At 30.9% G+C, this 20122-nt stretch overlaps 3 protein-coding genes and 1 pseudogene across 12 annotated transcripts; all 4 read right to left on the minus strand.

Moving 5' to 3' along the window:
• Positions 1 to 452: 452 nt before the first annotated feature.
• On the minus strand, positions 453 to 3254 carry LOC111286842 (uncharacterized protein At5g01610-like). 9 transcript variants are annotated; one of them, XR_016327461.1, is made up of 3 exons: positions 2480 to 3254; positions 891 to 1001; positions 453 to 634 (listed from the first exon to the last, which is right to left on the minus strand). XR_016327461.1 is itself a non-coding variant. In XM_089743341.1 (2 exons), exons 1-2 carry the CDS (start codon positions 2963 to 2965, stop codon positions 942 to 944), a joined length of 549 nt encoding a protein of 182 aa, XP_089599467.1. In that variant the 5' UTR covers positions 2966 to 3249; the 3' UTR covers positions 453 to 941. The 9 variants fall into 9 exon arrangements, 1 of the variants encoding a protein (XP_089599467.1); XR_016327460.1 differs by having other exon boundaries at positions 453 to 653; XR_016327459.1 differs by having other exon boundaries at positions 453 to 725; positions 2480 to 3253.
• Positions 3255 to 3560: 306 nt separating this feature from the next.
• Positions 3561 to 4701, minus strand: LOC111294552 (uncharacterized; annotated as a pseudogene).
• A 1858-nt stretch (positions 4702 to 6559) lies between these two features.
• On the minus strand, positions 6560 to 13942 carry LOC111295220 (biotin carboxyl carrier protein of acetyl-CoA carboxylase, chloroplastic-like). 2 transcript variants are annotated; one of them, XM_022888621.2, is made up of 7 exons: positions 13524 to 13942; positions 10326 to 10379; positions 10066 to 10232; positions 9672 to 9978; positions 9486 to 9557; positions 6859 to 6924; positions 6560 to 6785 (listed from the first exon to the last, which is right to left on the minus strand). In XM_022888621.2, exons 1-7 carry the CDS (start codon positions 13668 to 13670, stop codon positions 6762 to 6764), a joined length of 837 nt encoding a protein of 278 aa, XP_022744356.1. In that variant the 5' UTR covers positions 13671 to 13942; the 3' UTR covers positions 6560 to 6761. The 2 variants fall into 2 exon arrangements, with proteins under 2 accessions (XP_022744356.1, XP_022744355.1); XM_022888620.2 differs by having other exon boundaries at positions 10066 to 10379; positions 13524 to 13862.
• Positions 13943 to 16522: 2580 nt separating this feature from the next.
• LOC111295441 (uncharacterized) lies at positions 16523 to 19108 on the minus strand. The gene has a single exon (XM_022888934.2). The coding sequence runs from the start codon at positions 18771 to 18773 to the stop codon at positions 16899 to 16901; it is 1875 nt and encodes a 624-aa protein (XP_022744669.2). The 5' UTR covers positions 18774 to 19108; the 3' UTR covers positions 16523 to 16898.
• Positions 19109 to 20122: the final 1014 nt, after the last annotated feature.

The raw sequence follows: 20122 nt of genomic DNA on the forward strand, positions 1-20122 counted from the left end.
AAATTTACGATCGAAAATTTCTGTCAATAATAGACAAATCGATAATACTATTTCATCAATAATAGATAAATTCTATTGATAATTACAAACAAAATTTTTCATCAGTTCCATCAATAATAATTCAATTTATAATAAAGATATTTCTGGTAGTGAATAAAATAAAATTCACAAACTTAAGTCCATGCAATAAAAATCGAAAACTTATTTTAGTTTCAAGTAAAGTTTGAGGATTTTGTTTGTATACTATTCCTTAATTTTATCAATAAAAATTTACATATTTTTATATAATTTTTCAAAGTTTTTATTTGTTTTGATACCCAAATGTGCTTCTTTTATATTTTTGTTTAGAAAATAAAACAAAGCATATATATATATATATATATATATATATATATATATAAAACATATTTAACGGCACTTTACTTCAGAAGTTGAGGTATAACCCCTGAAAATTTTATATTAATAGCATTTAAATCTATTACTATTATTATAATAAAACCAAATTAAAACATAAAATATTCGAACTAAAATTGAATCGATCAAAACACTACGGTATTTTTTTTTTCTGGGGTTTTTTTTTTTCTCTCCCTAGGCAGAAGGTGCATCATCCTTCCCGGCAACCAATCCTCCTTCACTGCACGCACATAACTGCACTTTTTGTAGGGGTTAAAGTTAATCTATGTCATAGGGAAGCTAATGAATGACTAACACGTTAGTGAGGAAAGCTGCAAAAAATAGAGAGCGTTATGGTATTTTTTCTGCCCTTCCTGTCTTCTTAGATGGCTAACTAAGTATGGACTCTAGTCCCCAATTTTTTTTGTAGAATGAAGCCTATGATCCATCAAAATATTACTATCAAAGAGAATCTTTATGCAAGAAGAGAAACTCACAGGTGGATGAACTTTTCTTGAAACTTGAATATAATATCTTTCCCTCCAGATTTACGATAGAGCCCTTGGCATGTGCTCTTCAACAGTTCGAATACGAAGCGACTCAGATGGCTTCTGAAATTAAGGAGATAGTATAAGAGAAGAAGTATAGGAGCAAAGACAATTTAGTCACCTTCTTAACTTGAGAGAGCAAATTATCAAACTATATTGCAGGTTGTGATGCCATTTACACATAAAAATCATTTGATACATTGAACTTTTAAACGCAATTTTTTTTTTTAAAAAAATGGATATTATGAGTTGTACACAATTTTTATATAATAAAACGTTTCTTGGGGATTTTTTGAAATAAATTAATCATAGAAAAACAGATAAAAAAGTTAAACAGGTGAAACTAAGCTAGGTTATCTTCGCTAGCTCAATCAGCCATTATCTCATTACCTGGGACTACATGATTCCAGACTCATTAAATCAATTTTGTTAATCAACAAATAGTTCTTTCTGTGTGCGTGTGTATGCAAATGTATATTTCAGAATATGTAATTCCAGGAATTTTAGCTATGAAATTCTCACAAATCAAATGCTGGTTATACATATGTGGATTATTGCCTCTCAAACATCACAGGTATTTACCATTTTGATGAAACCAAAAACAAAAACCTTGAACCAGTATCATCAGAATCACCTAGAATCTATTATAGATATAAAAAGCTTACCCCCTAACACAAAGCTAAGCAAGTTTATGAAAATAAGTAGCATATCATTATACTGCCTTGCACCTAACCATGAAAATAATATCAACAAATGAAATCCTTTTTCTCACTAATCAGAATCCATTACACAAGGAACTATAATAATATCAAGGAATTTAACACCATTAGCTGTAGACAAAACTATAAACCCTTCATAAGATTTGTTGCAACCACTAAATTTTCCAAGTAAATTAAACTTAGCCAGGCTTATAAAAACTAGGGGATAAGGATATCGTCAAGCTCAGACATGAAAACACTTTCCGAGGGAAAAGGAATCATCATACTTCAATTTAGTATAAGAACAACATTTTCAAAGTCAAGCAAAAGAACAGCATACAAATCAAACTGAAGGAAACTACATAATATAATTAAAAATTCAAGGGGCACAAAGCTAAATAAGTAAAAACAATAAAGAATCAGGTTGACACCAGCTTACATAGTAGCTCTCTCATTTATAGAATACTCCATGTAAATGAAAGTAATTACACTAGCTAGCAAATTTAACAAAAGGTAATGAAATCTGTTTCATTGTTACTTCTGCTTCTTGCTTTTTACCTCTACAAAGGCAAAATATACAAATGAAAATAGTAATTTTAGATAATTAAAGTAAAATATTAAATTACGTAAATAACAAAATACATTATTTTATTTTTATATGCCACAATTTCCTTTTTGTACGTCTTACAATTTAACATTTTGTTTTTCATTTTTAATCAAATATGAAATCACACTAATTATAAGCAACCCTTTTAGTAAAAGAGTAAAATTGAAATTAAAAAATAAAAAGAAAAAATATCGTGCACAAGTGAGCAACTTGAAGCTTTATGAAGAAGCAACCTGGGAATTCTCTGATTGAGAGTGATAATCGTCAGGATCAACGGCAGTGCAATCACGGGGGATTTCAAACAATGACAAGGAGAACTGTTTATTAACAACGCCAACATCAAAGTTGATCAAACCGGAGCTTGGATCATCGACGCGAATGCTAATGACGGGGAACCATAGGAACAGCTCCTGCTGCGACACACCGGATAAATTCGCGATCTTCCCGAAAGATAAGACTCCGGAGATATTGAAATCGTAGTGGAGCTGGTTCTCGAATTTGGCGTTGCAGGCTTGGGTTAGATTGACTTGGAAACGTTGCGTGTCGGGGTCGATTGAAAACTCGGTTATGCCTTTTGGGAGGAGGCCTATGGGAAGGCCGTTGATTTCCAAATGGTCGTAGATTGAGGAAGGGGATGATTGGGCGGTGGGAAAATTAATGGAGAGGAGAAGGAAACTCAGGGAAAGCGTGGAAACAAGAGAGAAAATTGAAATTCCCATGTTTGGGGCTTTATTTTTTCTCTCTTTTTCTCTAAAGAGAAACAAATCGGTTATTTTGGACAGAGACTTTTTATTTTGTTGATGATGCTTCAATTGGTTTAAAGTTGAAGAAGGTGGAAACAGAAGGAAACAGAAGGGTTTTTTTAAGGGTTTGGAATTTATCGGTTGTTTGGGGAAGATGTTCAGCGACGGGCTTAATAGGAGCGTGAACACACGTTTGGTATAATGAAATCCACTAATCGAAGAAACTGGGCAGAGTTTTTTCCTATGTCAAGATATTCTTTAATTTTATTTACCAAATTAAGATAAATTTGAACTTAATTCTAAACAATTGGATACTTTGTACACGTAAAAATACTGTTGAGGATTTCTGGTGATATAAAAAGATCTCAACTTGGGCCTAAAATGATCCGACTTTCATGTTAATCTCGTTTGAGGCACTAAAATTTATTAAATATTTTACATTTAATCACTTTAATAAATTTTATTTTAAAAATATTAAAAAATAAAAAAATGACATAACTACTTATATATTTCCACGTAAGCCGCCAATTTTTTTGCCACAGCATTTTCTTTGTTGTGATACTATATTCTCTCTCTTCCTCTTCCCCGTCCTCGTCCTCGTCCTCGTCCCCATTCACCAACACAAATACCAATCAATGAAACAATAATTTTTTTATTATATATAATAGTTAATGCATTTGAGAGTACATTAAAGATTAAAGATTTGATTTTGAACCAATCATCCCTTTTTTTCTTCCTGGGCTTTGCTTTCCGATCGACAAAAAAATTTTTATTTTCTATCATACTCGTATAACAAAAAAAAAAAGTAGATCCGGAAATTTTTTGGGGAATCAAAGGGTTTTTAATTTAAGGCAAGTTCTTGTTGGATCGAGATTTTGCTTGATCGAGGGAGAGGGAGAGAGAGACTTGAAGCTTTTGATGAATACTCAAGTTTTCAAGACTCAACCTTCTTGGAGTCTCTTCTCTTCGAAGATTCAACTGTAACCCCAAGATGTTCTTGGATACCATCCCTGTTTAGCCTTTCTTTCTCTTAAGCCTCTCGTTTCTCCTCGTTGAGTATTCATCGTAAAACCTGCCTCACTCAAACATAGGACTACAGGTAGCAATGAGACTAGTCTCACCAAGACCAGCGTTTTCTATTTCCCTATTTCCAAGTTCATCTCTAACCATCCTAGCCAAAGCCTGCAACTTGCAAGAAATGGAACGATACTCATGTTGAATCCCCGATTCTTCCATGGCCCAAGAACGAATAGGTTTCTGGGATTTCGTTAAAGAACCTTCAACAATAAACGAACATTCATTCCCAGTTAAAAACAAAAAAAAAAAAAGAAAAGATTAATCTTTTATAATAAAATTTTGAAGTTTATTTATACGAGTTTTTAACCGGAGATACTTGGTGGGGTTTGCAGGGAGGTTGACTTCGATGGAAGGACGCGATAGGGTCGTAGCCGGATAGGTGATTTAGCAAGCGGAGGCTTACCATCAGGTTTCTTCTTAGACATGATACCTTTTTCTTACAGAGAACTGCGGAGATTCAGAGAGAAATTCACCCGTTAGTTAAAAAGAGTGAAGTGAGAGGGGGTTGCAATTTCGGAGAGAAATGGAAGAGAAAAGTTAAAAAAAAAAAAAAAAAAGAATGAAAGAGAAAAAAATAGAAAAATGATGTTGTAAAAAAATGGCGCGATAGCTTACGTGAAACATACATATGGCAGTCATATATATATATATATATATATATATATATATATTTTTATAAAATCCGTTTGAGTGATTAAATTTAGGATATTTAATAAATGTTAGTGAATTCATATAAATAAATCAAAATTTAGTGACTCAAAATACCAATGCTCTTCTTTTTTTTTTAACCCTTGGAATTATAGCGTAGAAATAAAAATGTCTATTTGACTGAACCGTTTTTATTTTTTAATTTAAAAGTTTTAAAATAATTTTATTAATTTAATATAAGAAATAAAATTTTATAATTATATAATAAACTAATTAATAACTAAATAACTTTTTTTTGGACAAAATAAATAAACAACTAAAACTTGAATAAATACATAAATAAACAATAAATTCTACAATCAAATAAATTATTAATAAATTAGAAAAAAAAAACCTCCGTAACTAATATAAGTTAAGTAAAATATATAACTACATAAATGAAAAAATAAGAGCAAATGTATTATTATTTTGATATAAGAAGTATCATATAATAAATAAAGTAAAAAAATAATAAATAATTGAATATTACTTTTTTTAAATTTCAATTTATGTAAATATATTATTATCAGTATTTTAAAAAGAATTATTTGATATATTACTATCTTTTTTTATTAATTTTAATTATTTATAAATAAAATTATTATTTAATATAAAATATTTTAATATTTTATTAATTTGATAAATGTCAAATATACTAAAAATTTCATTACATACAAACTTAAATCTAATATCTTATCATTGTCTCTTTTAACCTCAATTTATTATTATTGATTCCAAACAAATATTCAAATATCCACTATTGATTATAATTTTATCATTGCAATCTCTAATATTACTGTTATAGGTCACCACCCATCAAATAGATATATTGCGTGATTTTGTAAGACATTAATCAGATATTAAGAAAGCTAGTGAATTAAATAATAAAAATTATCAAATAATAGTTATTATTAAAAGTTAACAATTATATTATTACACATACAAAATTAACAAAGTATTTATTTAGTTAATTATTTATATATGTATCTATTTAAAAAATTTTGTCTTATGTAATTAATTATGTATGACTTTTTATTTATGCATTTTACTGAATAAATAAATTATTTATTTCATTGTTATTTATTCAATTATTTATTTACTTACTAATGTATTCACTTATATAATCATTTATATTTTTAGTAATTATTTATTTGTATTGTTTTAGCTATTTATTTATTACATTAAGGACAAATGCAAAAATGAAACAAACTAAAGAAAAGAAATATTATAAGAAAAAAAAAAAGTATTACAACCCATTCTTTCACTAGCTGGATTCCAACAAGATTAAAATTCGGTATCTATTACTTAGCAAAATTTTCTTCTCCAATATGTCTTAGCCCTTGGCCACTTTGTGTAAATAAAAAGGAAAGTATTACAGAGAAAATATATTAAACTAACAAAATGGGGAAAAAAATGAGAAAAATGAACAATGCACAAATTTCTAGCTCTCTAGCACTTACTAGTTTTATTACGGCTAAGCCTGACTAACCTAAAGGTTGAACTGCACTGAACCTGAAAGTTGGCCGAAGCATCTGGTTAGTCCTGAGATCTACATTTTTACTACAGTTTCTTCCCAAACATAGGATTTCTAGAAATGAAGATAAACTGCACTGAACCTCAAGCCAAGTCGAGCATGAAATATATATTATAGATTCGCTCACTTTTCTACAGACTATAAAATTAGAATTGTATAAGAGCCACCAGACTATAGAAGAAACTGCCCATGGTTAATTAGTCCAGTTAATGAATCCAAATTTTGAAAGAGGAAAAAAAAAAAAAGAATGTGAAAAAACTACCATTCCCAAATGCAGTAATAAGTTCCCATCATAAATAAATATTTCATTATGGTAACTGAGTCATTTGCATTTCTACCAACTCAAGCAAAAACACTCAATCAAAACAAAACAATGCCGCATCTCACAACATTACCAGAAATAGACAGACTCAACCTGCCCTCCATAGTTTTTACTCCATCGTTTGGCTTTGCCCACTCAAGAGTCTTTGTTTTTCAGGGTTCAATCACGAACAAAGGCTATAAAGATAACAAACAACAATGTCAGAAAACATATATATTATTTGCAATCAAGGTGGCTAAAAATACTGACCATGTCAACGCTGACTGCTTTGCCATCTTCTACAAGGATCTCAACTACCGTTCCTGATTTATCAGCCTAAAGAAATAAAATTTTCAGTATAGTCAGTCACAAAAGTGACAGTTTGACGGTTTCATAAACTGTGGATGCAACAAAAAAGTCTTGATTAAGGGTTGTATAACATATCAGTCTGCTAGTACTGTAATTACAGGCTGTAATCACTCATTGCACAGGCAAATCAAAATGCAGCTTTCAAGTTGTTTGTTGAGAGTGCTCCACTAGGGGAAAAAAAACCTAATCAGGACCTTATGCCCTTCACTGGCTGAATCTCAAACATATGGCCTAAATTTTGCTGGATCACCTTCATTTAACCAACTAGTTTAAGCTAATAGGCAATAGCTATTCATATATTTCCCAATAACAGATCAAAAGTGAACAAGAAAATGCATGCAATGAACCTCATTTAAGCACCACCATCCACTATAAAAACTGTAACATATTCATAAGTATGATTTGTAACATTTTACCTTTGATAGGAAAATAAGTATTAACTCTCGTTAAGGTTAAAGCGTAATCAAGGAAGCATAACTGGTTTATCAACAAATAGAACTATAACTTGCTATCTAAACAAAACCTGTTGCAGAGTATCATGCACTTATCACCAGAAAGTTTCAGTCAAGCTTGCCTCAAGTTTCAGTTGGATGGTTGGACCCTTGCACCTTACGCATTCAAAAGACCTAACCAGCTTTTAGAAACAAAAACCTTGATGTCAACTACATAAATCCTTTCCTTCCAATCTGTCTATGTTAAAGTATACTCTTGTCCGACACTTGACTGTCATTTCTTTCACCCACTCATTATTCTAACTTCTATTAAAAATCATTTTTCATTTGATTGCATCTAAACTGTGCTTATGACCAAATTCATTAAAGCATCCTTCTCCCAATTTATATAAGATTGGTCAACTTTAAATTTAAAAAAAAATAAGTCACTCTCCTTCATTTTTTTTTTTTTTTGTTGTCTTCACATACACCCATTACAATATTTCCATTTGGAAGCACTTCTTATGCTCATTTTCTCCACCTACACAACTTCATTCAATAAAGCAATACTGAGGTTACAAAAAAGTTATAAAAAACAATAATTCCGAGGTATCTTATAATATTTCAGTCACTTGCATATTTCATCACCCGCGTACTGTGAAACGTTTTTCTACATTTTATCAAACAGGTCTCTATATACTAAAAATAATAGCTCTTCCAAATTTCTTGACCATCAATTTTCACTCTATATTCATCTCTAGGTTTATTATACTTCATTCAACATAGTCCATCTGGGCTATTTTGAAATTTTCCAAGGATACCATTTTGCAATTATTGAGGGTGAAGCCCAAGTCCCCTTTGGTGTGGGATAACTCAACTAAGCCATAACCTCAGATTCATTGAGGTTGGGAAAATGAAACCTTTTTCTTGATTCTGTTTGATTAAGGGCTATATCGTGTACAATTTCATAGTAGACACTCTAAGGCCATATCAGGCATAGGATGGCCACTTAGTTAAATAGGAAGGCAAAAGACAGGAGGGGGCAGGTATAGCAGCTAATCTCACATCATTTTGAACCAACCAACATAAAATCAAGCCCAAAGCCCAAAATATGGAATTCCGACATGAATATTAGGCCTAGGTGGAATCGATGCCTTCTAAGATTGCAGTATAGACATTCTAATAATGACAAGTTGAGCCCGAAAGAAAATTTTACATATGTTCAACATATCTAAATGGGTGGTATTCGGTTACAAGGTCAATTCTATTATTAATAAACTTATATGTTCATGAATATTTCAAAAAGTCAATTCTCAAGAAGCTGAAGGTTGAGAAGACAATTCCATCCAAAAATGCTTAAGGCATTCTTTCCTAGTATCTTTTGACAAAATGCATAGGCAGGGGGAAGAAGTAGATTGTCTTAAAAAAGCAATCTAGTTGATATTCTCCGTTCATTCTCCCTACTTTCAGTACTAGAAACCTTTCAGTGCATAGGCACAGGGAAAAACTAGATTGTATTAACCAAGCAATCTAGTTGATACTCTCTGCTCATTCTCCCAGCTTTCAGCACTAGAAACAGTTCAGTGCTGCAGGCACCTAATTTGTTAGCAACATATGCCACAGTTAATATTAATCCAAGAAAGTATTTAGCCAAATATTTTTCTATAAACTAATGCACAAATGAGCTCTGATTCCTTACTCCTTACCCTCACAATGCTCCAAGCTGCAAATGGATTGGTTTTTTTGAAAGAGAACAGGACTTGTGTCCAATATACATAAAGCTGTCCTAACAACCTATATGCCAGATCATAGGCCAGTAACCTTCATAAATACGTTTGTAATCCAATTCCTGTCCAGTTTCCTTGGAACACTTGATAGGTTAATTAAAAGACATTTCAAGTCTCCAAGAGCTTCAGGTTTTATCTCAGACTTTCATTAGCTCCGTGGTTCAGACTTCAGACTTAAATTAATCAAATTTAATCTATATTGTGAATATAGAAGTTTTAAGATGACCACCAATGGGAAAAAGTCAAGAAACAGTAAAATTGTATGACTTAAACAATTAATCTTTTATAGGCAGAAAAAATGAGAACTTACTTCTATTTCATTCATCAACTTCATTGCCTCAATAATGCATAAGACCTGACCCTTCTGCACTTTGTCTCCAACCTACAGAGAAAGCCTTTTGCATAAGTTGAAAGAGAATAATCCGCAGGAGACATGATATTGACTTATAGCAGCACCATTAAAATCCAATAAAACCAACATGTATGGAATATTCACCTTCACAAATGGTGGTTCACCAGGAGCTGAACTTCGGTAGAATGTGCCAGCCATTGGACATTTAAAAGGTGGAAGTGACGATTTGGTTGACTTTGGGGCAGCTGGAGAAGGTGCTGGAGTTGGGGCATAAGGTGCTGGGGCAGGTGCAGTTGGGATTGGAGGCATTACAGGTGGTAGAGAGGGTGACTGCATCATAGCAACCGGAGCTGCAGATGGTGATTGGGGCAAGGCCTCCTTTTTCCGGATTATCAGTTCACGGTCAAGTTGTTTCAGTTGCAACTCCACAATATCTCTTGAATCAACTAGCCTAGAAGAGAACAGATAAAAACCATCTCATTGAGCACATTTCCCTAGAAATGAAAAACACTACAAAACCTATCAAGGAACAGCATACTTGACTAGACTTGAAACTTGATTAAGGAACTCTGAGATTGATTCTTCTGTGGGCAAAGCTGGAGCAGATACATCACTTGATGGCTTCACATCCTTCTCTTCTGCTGTTGGTGCCCTTGATTTGACTGGAGGTGTAGCAGAAACATTTGATGATCCATCTTTGGCTACCTTGAAGTCAATAGATGATCCCAAAAGCGTGTCTAGGAAGGAACGAAAATTTGAAAATAGATCCTCTAACCGAAAACATTTAAAGAAGTTTACCTCATCCAGTTGGGCTTTCACCACAGCAGAACAGCTCTGACCAGGCTGCAAACTCTACATGTAGAGACCAGCAAAATTTTCAATCCAACACAGAAAAACTGGAGTTAAAATGCATTTGACTGAAAAACATAAAGTTTTAGCTGGTTTTTAAATATCTCTGCATGAATAGGTGAATCAGCGAGGAAGCAAAAATGTTTTAGGTCTGTACAAAAAGAAAGATGTCAAGTTTCAATCATTGAGAGCCCCTCACTTTCAATATTATATTGCATGTATGACCTCCATAATCCATAATGAGGCTAGAAAAACCAACTGCTAATTTCCAAATAACACTATTAATTTAAAGTGAGAAAAGAGGGAGAAGATCATCATTTTAGAATAAATGAAAAACTTAGACAAATCTTATTTTGCATGCAATTAAGAATCTGGCAACCACATTAGTCGACCATAATCTGTCCAACTGCATGATTTTCCTTCCTATTATTTAGCCCATCACTGCATTCTTGAAAGCATTAAAAGCGTCCTAAAGAATTTCATTAACTTTGCACCATTATGTAGGATACTTTCACCATGTCAACAAGGTGAAGGTGATACTTTATTCTAAATGTTACATACTAGTCCTTAAAACAAAATTATACCTCTCTGAAGATTTATCACTGATTTTTCAAATCATATCAGCTCCATGCAGTTAAAATCGCAGTTTTCCTTGTTATTATTTTAAAATTCTTATAATTTTTATAAAACTGCATCACTCCAAATGACAACATTATAATTTTTATTCAATTTTATTTTTTACTGCTATTAACTTTTTAAATCAATATATTTTTTACAATTTCAATTTGAAAATTGATTTTCATGTATCTCATGCTAAAAATATATTAAAACATATAAAAGGAAAAAAAATTTGTTGTACTTTCTTTAATGAATTTGATCTCATGTATCTAGTACATTGTATTTTGAGGGTTAATTCCCATGCACAACACAGATTTTCAGACGTGTGTGTTTTGTACCACAAAATATCTAAGCAAATACATGTGTGGAGTGTCATTCAGAAAAAGACCAGCTTAAGTTTAGTCAAGTAAGCTAAAGGAATTATTGATCCAAAAAGGTAACTACTTCCTTAAATAGAAATCATGCATGTAATCCATTTTGACTAATAGTTCTTATAAAGCGCAGCAATTAGTATACTTGATGATTTCTGTGCATGATATAAGATAAATAGAAGCATAATTTATCTGGTATAATAGATGATAGTAAGAATTATACAATAAATCTTATCAAATAGGTTTTAAATAAATGACATGGGTTAAAATTTTATTAGATTTAGACATCAACAATTGATTACATAGCAATAGCTTTTTATGAATCATCCCTAATAGGATTAGTGAATTTGGGATTGTACTGCTAAATAGAACCTAACAAATAACACATTGATTCTAAAGACAATTTCATTCCAAGAACAAATTGCATGATTGTTTTTTATTGTCAGTCGCACCTAAAGAATATTATACTCTTTATCAGTAACTTCTATTACTGCATGGTATTCTAAAATGGTTGATAAGGCATTTTACCTTGTAATGGGATTTAGAGTAAAACATATTACGCAGATTTGGTCAAACTTTCAAGAATGAAAAATAATAAAAACACTTTTAAAACTATTATTAGCTATAACTAACGCGGCAATGGAGCTGGTTTCCCAGCTGCTGGAACAATTTTTTTTCTCTGAACATTCTTGATCCTACTAACCAATAATGCTCAGCTGCTTTAGAATAAATTTTTGCTTAGTAAAGCTTCGATTTTAGTCCTTTGGAATTTCCACACAAAATACCTTAGGGATTCCAGTGAAGTTACATACTGAGCTTGATTTGTAAACTGTCAGCGTATCTAAAGCATCAAACCTAGTTGAATATCTGTAAACGGTCACTTCCCTAGCATGTACATTTCCTTTAATACCACAGACATAACTAGTTTCCAATCTGTATTTAGTTTCACACAGACTCTTACAAAATGTATTCAGCTCAAATTACAATGACTATAACTGAAACTAACAAGTTCAATTATCCCAAAAAAAAAAAAAAAAAAAGAGAAAAGAAACAAAAAAGAAAAGGAAAGGAAACTAACAAGTTCATACTTGTAACATATGATATATGAGAGGACACTAAGAAATACTTACGTTTATGGTTGCAAATATTATGGTGCAAAGGTTAAGCCTAAAATGGAATCAATAAAATAATAACCCTTTCAGATACACAAAGGTGCACATTCGACCCGTAGTGGATAAAACTACAATTCTAGCACACAGAAACACATAGTTTCACTAAGCAGGCTGCTTCAACATACATGCAAAAGCAAGGAAAGGCATCAAATACTCATGCGTTTTGCTCTTTCAAAGCATAATGACAGAAATGTCAGACCATGCAGTGACAAGGTATGCAATCACTTATTGTGGTACAAACATTTTCAAAACCAGAAAAAGGAACTATTTTTTCGCTTTCCACCCCTACCTTCCTATTTATTTCTTACATTATTGGATAAACTTTTTTTTTTTTGTTTCTAACACGCAACAATCAAAGAGAAATGGCCAAGCAAAAAAAAAATAGAATCTATTCAATTACAAACTCAAAGATAAACAAGTATTCCATATTTTTCTTTTTATTTTTTCCTTTTTGACACTTGTTTTTACTTTTCCACAGTTCCGGAAAGAAATTCATATTTGGTTAAACCAAGGAGATAGCTAAGATGCCGCACACATTTAAACAAATTTCAATTTCACAAAATCTAAAATCTTGTAATTCATCAAAATTATTTTCATAGCCAATAATAACAATCAAAGGCTAAAATATGAGACCTCTATACGAATAAAACAGCATTAAACACGTTTCTAAATCAAGCAAAACTAAATAGTAAATACAAAGAGAAACAATCATCTTTTCTTCTCTTCTCTTTGCTACTAATTCTATAAGCAAAGACGCATGGATTCAAGCTTAAAATTGATCAAACAATGGAGATCACAAATTTACACTCTACTTCTCTCGAACTTAAACAGAGCAACAAAAAAAGAAAATTTCAAATCGAAGATTCAAAGAATGAGTCTATTGCCTCTTCCTACTCTCGCATTTGGAAATAACAGATTCTAAGCAGCTAAAATTAATATTCAAAAATAAAATGAGAAAGAGAGAAAATTTAGATTAATTTTGTTACCTTGGAGAAGAATCGGAGGTTTGGCCTCAGAGAGAAGCGAAAGGAGACCTTGGAGAGCGGAAGGTTAGTAGAATGAGGCAAGGTAGCGTTAGTTTTAACGACCGAAGAAAAGGAAGCAGAAGCTGTTGTTGAGAGAGAAGACGCCATTTATTTTTCAAGAGACAGAGAGGAGAAGAAATGTGTTTTGACTTGTTGGAGAGAAAGAAAAAAGAAAATGAAATGAGGACGAGGATTCAAAAGAGAGAGAGAAAGGAAAGGAAAGGGTTTCCCGGAATCCGTCGAGAAGTGGAAGGGAGAGAGGAAAGTGGACGACTTAAGTATTTAGGGACCGATGAAATCAAAGAGAGAGTGGGAGCAGGAAGTTGAATTGGAATAATGGAGAGGGAGAGATTGGTCCGTACGCGCTTTGGGTTGATCTCACCTAGCAATCGACAGTAAATAAATATATATTCATTATTATTTGATTTGTTTATGTAGAATTTAAATAGTTATAGATAGATAATTAATAAATTTAGATAAAAATATTTATTATTTATGATAAATTCAGAAGGAATATGAATAATATTTTTTATTTAAATTCATTTAAATTTTAATAAATAGCATAGAGATCTAAATTTATATTTAAATTCGTTACTTATTTATATATATAATATATAAATTTTTATATTTATAGAAAGTTTTGAATATTAAAAAATAATTTTTATTTTTTATTAATTAAGAATATTTTAAATTTTAAATTAAATTATTATTTATTTTATATTTTGATATTTTAATATATTCAAATATTTAAATTGATAATATTATTTAACAGATTCACATTTAGATAATAATATTAAATTTAAATATATAAATATTAAATGAATTTTAATATCATAAATTGATAATATTATTTAACATTTTCATATTTAGATAATGATGTTAAACTTAAATACATTTTCTCCATTGCTAATCCTAATCTCGCCGGCACGTGTTGGAGTTTGGCTAAATGAACAGGAGTTCGTTCTTTAAGATCCGTTTTCTTTTGACAACTGTATATTTTTGGATCAGGTTTTTTATTTTGTCTTCCTTCCTTCCTCCGGAGCTCAGGTCTTGTGTTGGGGATTGGAGGCTGTGGAGATGGGTGGGATTTGACCTTTTGAGAAAAAAAATAATTTATGTTTTTTATTTTATTTTTAAAGTAATTTATACCCACATTAAGCTGCAAGAGTTGTGGGAAAGTAGAGTTCGTTATGTTTTTAATTTTTTTTATGAACACTAGATGTGAAAACACCTGTTTTCGAATTATGTTAGGTTCCGTTTACTACGATTTGAGTATGAATTATTTTATATTTTGAATAATTTTAAGTTTAAATTATTTAGATTTAAAATTTTTCATGCACGAATTTTTAATTTTCTTGGTCAAATTCAATTCGAGCGGATGAGCAGATTTGAACTTTTCATGTAGGTTATAGGGCTTTCAAGTTTAATCCATTTGATCACCTTAATTATAATTATAATTAAATAATTTTTAATATATATATAAAAAAATCCAATAAAAAAATACGATGAATAACAAAAAAAATCAATGTATAAGCACTCAAAACCTACCTTTAACATGAATATGAGACTTATTTATTTTTAAACCAATACAAATTTAATTAATTATTTAATTATATATGACAAATTTAATTTTTTATTTTTATTTCATTGTATTATTTTCATCTTTGTATTTGTCGGAAGTAATCTTTATATAAGAATAAATCTTTCGGGTTCTCTCAAATTTTTGGTGGAGCTCTTTAAATTTATTCATCACCTTAAGATTTTTCTTTTAAAGTGCCACCACAAATTACCATGAAATTTCCATCATATTTCTCAACAATTATTTTTTACCTTTTATTTATTTATGAATTAACCGATACCATTGATTTAATTCCAAATAAAATAAAAAATAGCTTGAAATTTATATTTCATAAATAAAAAAGTTTCCTTTCAAATTGGATATGAGTTGTAGGCTTTATCAAGTAAAATGGATCAATAGAAAAAAATTTTAGATCAGACCTAGTGGTCTAAGCCACGTTTAGATTCAAACGGGTCATGGTGCGATGTGGTTTGGACCATTTTTTGGCTTTGATGTCAATCGTTAAAAGATTAAAAAATATTACATTTCAATTAACACGATAACTTTTAATTAACATAGTTTTAATGGATTAAACTTCAAGTAACAAGTAAAATAAAAATAAATTGCAACATAATAAGTTTGATTTTTTAAATTTAAGAGAAATATTTGAACATTATAAATATATAATAGTAATTGGGGACACGCCAATGTGTGATGATAATTTTTTAATAAAGATATTTTATAAAGTTTATATGTTTTTAGGTACAATTAATGTACATTTTTTTATTGATCTAAATCAAGAAAAGTGTTCATTTAAGTAACAAAAATGCGAAATTTGTGGTGTAGTATAATAAAATAAAAATTGATCAAATTGTGATTCAAAATCAAAGATTATACTAATATCTTCAGTCCGACCGCTTTCTCACTTGCATTGAAATTTCTTTGAGAAAAAAAAATTCAAAAATAGTGTTACCGATGATCGAGATGAAGATCAAAACTATTTTGTCACAATGAATTAGCAACTCTCTCATACATTAGGTCAATCCAAAGTAACTGCAACTTATAAAATATGAAACGAGTTTATATTTAATATACTATCAATGTATTTTATACACTGTTAATAAATCATATAATATTATTTTATTAATAAAATGAATTAGATGATAACATCTCATTAATGATAGACCCCGTATCATCATTGGCTGCCCTGAATTGTGTTATCTGAAATTGATGCTAATCACTTCCAAATAATTCAAATCACTTGAACCTGACAGAATGAACCAGCTTTACACTTGCATTGACATAGAGAACCATTAAATATAAAACATAATTATTTCAATGAAATTCCAAAAAAGAAATCCCAAGAAAGAGTGGATTTGAGACTAAATTGTACAACATTAAATTTGAAGTCCACAGATATTTAAAATCATCATATATGCATAACTCAGGTTACATGTACAAAGTATCTGCTTTTACTTCTGGTGTACAAGACTACTCTAGAGGCCATAGCAATTATCTTTAAGGATCAAAGGACAATCTAATGAAAATACTTATCATCATAATCTCATCCAAAATAAGAAGAAATGGCAAGCTACAGCTGAGCCTCCGGCTTTGGTGCTTTTCGACCTATGTGTACTGCAAAAATTAGACACAAAAATAGGCATGTATGATGAGAAAACCAGGTGTGAAATAGTTTTTTCTTTCTCAATGTCAATAGAAACTGACACGCTGTGGGAGATATGATAGAATTTACTCCCCTGATATTGAATAGGAAGAAATCACTTGACATTTACAATTTGATGATCTTCATAGTTTGTATGGACTACTTTACAAGAACTTTGATTTGTTTCCTCACTAGATAATATATCAACTAGCATGACTGCCGTGGGGGCATCCACAGAAAATCCCCTGTTAGCCATTTCATGAAGAATTTGTATTGCACTAGACATTTCACTTTTTCGAAGAAACCCCTGGACCATTGTGTTATAGGAGCAGCTATTTGGCAGGCAACCACCTTTTTCCATTTTCCTAAACAGCTCCAGTGCTTCATTTACTAGTCCTTCTTCAAAAAGTGTTTTGATCATAGTAGTATATACGTTAATGTTTGGGTGCAATGCTTTGACAAATATTTCACGATACAATTCCCTTGCAAGTTTAAACTCCCTAACTTGACACAAGCCATCAAGTAGAATGCCATAATGGAAAATGCTAGGTTCCAACCCACTATTAAGCATTGCTTGAAAGAATTCCAATGCCTCATAAATATGACCATGTTTGCATAAGCCATCCAGCAAAGCTGAATACGTCATTTGATTAGGAATTTGTCCATGCTTAGACATCTCCTTGAAAAGTTCTAGCGCAATCGAAAGTCTCCCAACTTCGCACATGCCCTTTATAAGAACGGTATAAGTAACAACATCGGGAATAAATCCCCTATCAGAGATTTCATGAAAAAGTTTCATTGCCTCATCCATCCTCTTAGCTTTGCAATATCCATTGATTAAAGTATTGTAACTAACTAGATCTGGGGCACAACCCATGTCAACCAGCAAATCAAACACCTTTTTTGCCTCGTATATTTCACTCTGCGAACAATCTCCATCCATCATTGTATTGTTTGTGACAATACCAGATCTAACAACTGCCTGAAACATTTTCCCAACCACATCATGAACCTCTGAAATCAAGCCTTCTTTACAAAGTGCATCAACCAAAATATTACAGGTGACAACATTTGGCAAGACATTATTAGCCACCATTTCCTTGAATAAACTCATACCCTCTTTCCACTTCCCCGAATTACACATAGCATGAATTAAGGAACTATAAGTGACAACATTTGGCAGGATACCTTTAAATCTCATTTCTGATAAGAGTTTCAAAGCCTCAGTTACATTCTCATCCTTACAAAGGCTATCAATGATGGTGCTGTATGTTAAAACGTTAGGTGCCCAACCTCTTTTTTCCATCAGCCTTAGCAATCTAATAGCCCCATGAGTATCACCTATTTTACAAAGGCCATTAACAATCGTACTATAGCTAATTAAATTAGGCTGAAACCCTTCCCGAACCATGTCATTGAACAACATCACTGCACGAGATACTTTCCTTTCAATGCAAAATCCATTAATCAAAGTGGAGAATGTTATGACATTAGGCCGGAGACCAAGTTTAAACATTTTTGCCAAAAGAGAGAAACCGATATCCACACGATGCAAGCGGCAGAAGCAATTAACTAATATGGTGAGAGTATAAACATTATGTTGGATACCCAGCAACTCCATTTTTCTAATAAGGAAAACTGCAGTTACATAATGCTTCATTCTAACAATGGCAGCTAATAATTGAGTAAATTCAATAATAGAACAGCGGGGATGACTATGAATCATCTGATTAAACAAAGCCAAGGCTTCATCAATTTTATCAAACTGAAACCGATGCTTGCCTTTGCTCCTCGCAATCACAGAATTTTCAGTGTTTGGGGAACTAACAGTAGCATAGAAACGTGGTATTTGGAAACAAAAGCAATCCCTTTTAAGATGAAGGATCGGGCGATAAGTGAACAACAGGGAAAGGACAGATATGGCGGATTTAGAGTTACCCGTTTGTTGAAGATGAGATGTGGATACAAAAGCACTTCTCCACCTCCCCATCAGAAGCCTTTTCTCTCTCTCTTATTCTCCAAGCCAATTGTTCCTCGATGCAGATTGCAGACTTGGTCTTGTTTCGAACTCAAACAATAGTCTTCAAGTTGGGGTTGGTTAAGCTTGTGGAGATCCTAGATCTAGTCGCAAAGCCTTTATCAATTTTCAAAGCCCTAAGCCATTTTGCAAGGATAAAAAATGCCCACTCAACCCTAAAATTATTCTACGATCTTTTACAAATAACGCACAATTAGAGTTGTCGAAACTAATTTGAATCTCAAAATTTGATCAATTTGTTTAACCCCAATTTTATCAATTGAAGTTAATGATTAAAACTCAGAATTATTTGAACTCAAATTAATTTAAATATAAAATAATTTAAATTTGAATGAATAACTTGAAATGATATTAAAATTAATTTGATTTAATTTTAAAATTAAATAATTAGATTTTAAATAATTTAAATTTAATAACATAATTTCAAATAATTTAAGTATCAAATTTAAAATATTTAAACCGAAATCATTCAAATTTAAAAGTATTTCAAAACTTTTAACTGAAAATGATCTAATTTATATTGGATCCTATCAACTCGATTATTATTTCAACATAATAGATTTTCAAAATGGAAGGAAAGTATCAAATTGAATCAATATGTTATAAAATTTAATATGATTAATGGTAACCTTTTTTTATATGCTTTTGTGTTATATAATGACTTTCACCTCATCGATTATAATGTTATACTACTATTTTCATAATTGATATCAAGAATTTAACTCGAGAATTTAACTCAAATTTTAACCATAACGTATCTATTCGAAAATGATTAGAATTAGGATATTATTTGATGCTCGGTTGATGGGTTTAGCTTGGGTTTGGGATGGTCGATAATGTTTTGGGATGACAAAAAAGTCTTGGGCCTAATGTACAATAGTATGAAGTTGAAGCAGGGTGAGGTTTTAAATAGTTGTAAAAGAATGTATTTGATAACAATTTGTAAATATATTTGATTTTTAATCATTTTTATTTATTTATTAAACTTAGTAGATAATCATGAATATCATTTCATGATTCATAAATTAAATGAATAAATCTCAAATATAATAAAATTTGTTCATGTTAAGTTCTTTGTGTAAATAAATTAAGTGTTTAAAAAATAATTCACTAACAAATTTAATTTTTATTCTTTATACTCATTTATTAATTTTTGTTTATTTATACTCATTTATTAAGTTTAACAAATAATTACAAATAAAATTTTAATATTCATTAATTAATCGAATAAATCATAAATATAATAAAATTTATTCATATTCAATTCTTTTATAATTTGAGATGAACTAAAAGAAGTGGCT

The sequence above is a fragment of the Durio zibethinus genome, chromosome 14 (genome assembly GCF_047325235.1).
Source record: "Durio zibethinus cultivar Kanyao isolate XHJ-2024 chromosome 14, ASM4732523v1, whole genome shotgun sequence".
Lineage (NCBI taxonomy): Eukaryota > Viridiplantae > Streptophyta > Magnoliopsida > Malvales > Malvaceae > Durio > Durio zibethinus.

What these genes read in the sequence shown, in the direction of transcription:
- LOC111295441 (XM_022888934.2), bottom strand. Translation starts at nt 18,773, where the DNA reads ATGGGGAGGTGGAGAAGTGCTTTTGTATCCACATCTCATCTTCAACAA.
- LOC111295220 (XM_022888620.2), bottom strand. Translation starts at nt 13,670, where the DNA reads ATGGCGTCTTCTCTCTCAACAACAGCTTCTGCTTCCTTTTCTTCGGTC. An exon ending in CAAGTTTCAAGTCTAGTCAA is followed by an intron (nt 9,979 to 10,065) that starts GTATGCTGTTCC and finishes GTTCTCTTCTAG; the next exon opens with GCTAGTTGATTCAAGAGATA. An exon ending in AAGCAGTCAGCGTTGACATG is followed by an intron (nt 6,786 to 6,858) that starts GTCAGTATTTTT and finishes TTATCTTTATAG; the next exon opens with CCTTTGTTCGTGATTGAACC.
- LOC111286842 (XM_089743341.1), bottom strand. Translation starts at nt 2,965, where the DNA reads ATGGGAATTTCAATTTTCTCTCTTGTTTCCACGCTTTCCCTGAGTTTC. An exon ending in CTCAATCAGAGAATTCCCAG is followed by an intron (nt 1,005 to 2,479) that starts GTTGCTTCTTCA and finishes CCTTAATTTCAG; the next exon opens with AAGCCATCTGAGTCGCTTCG.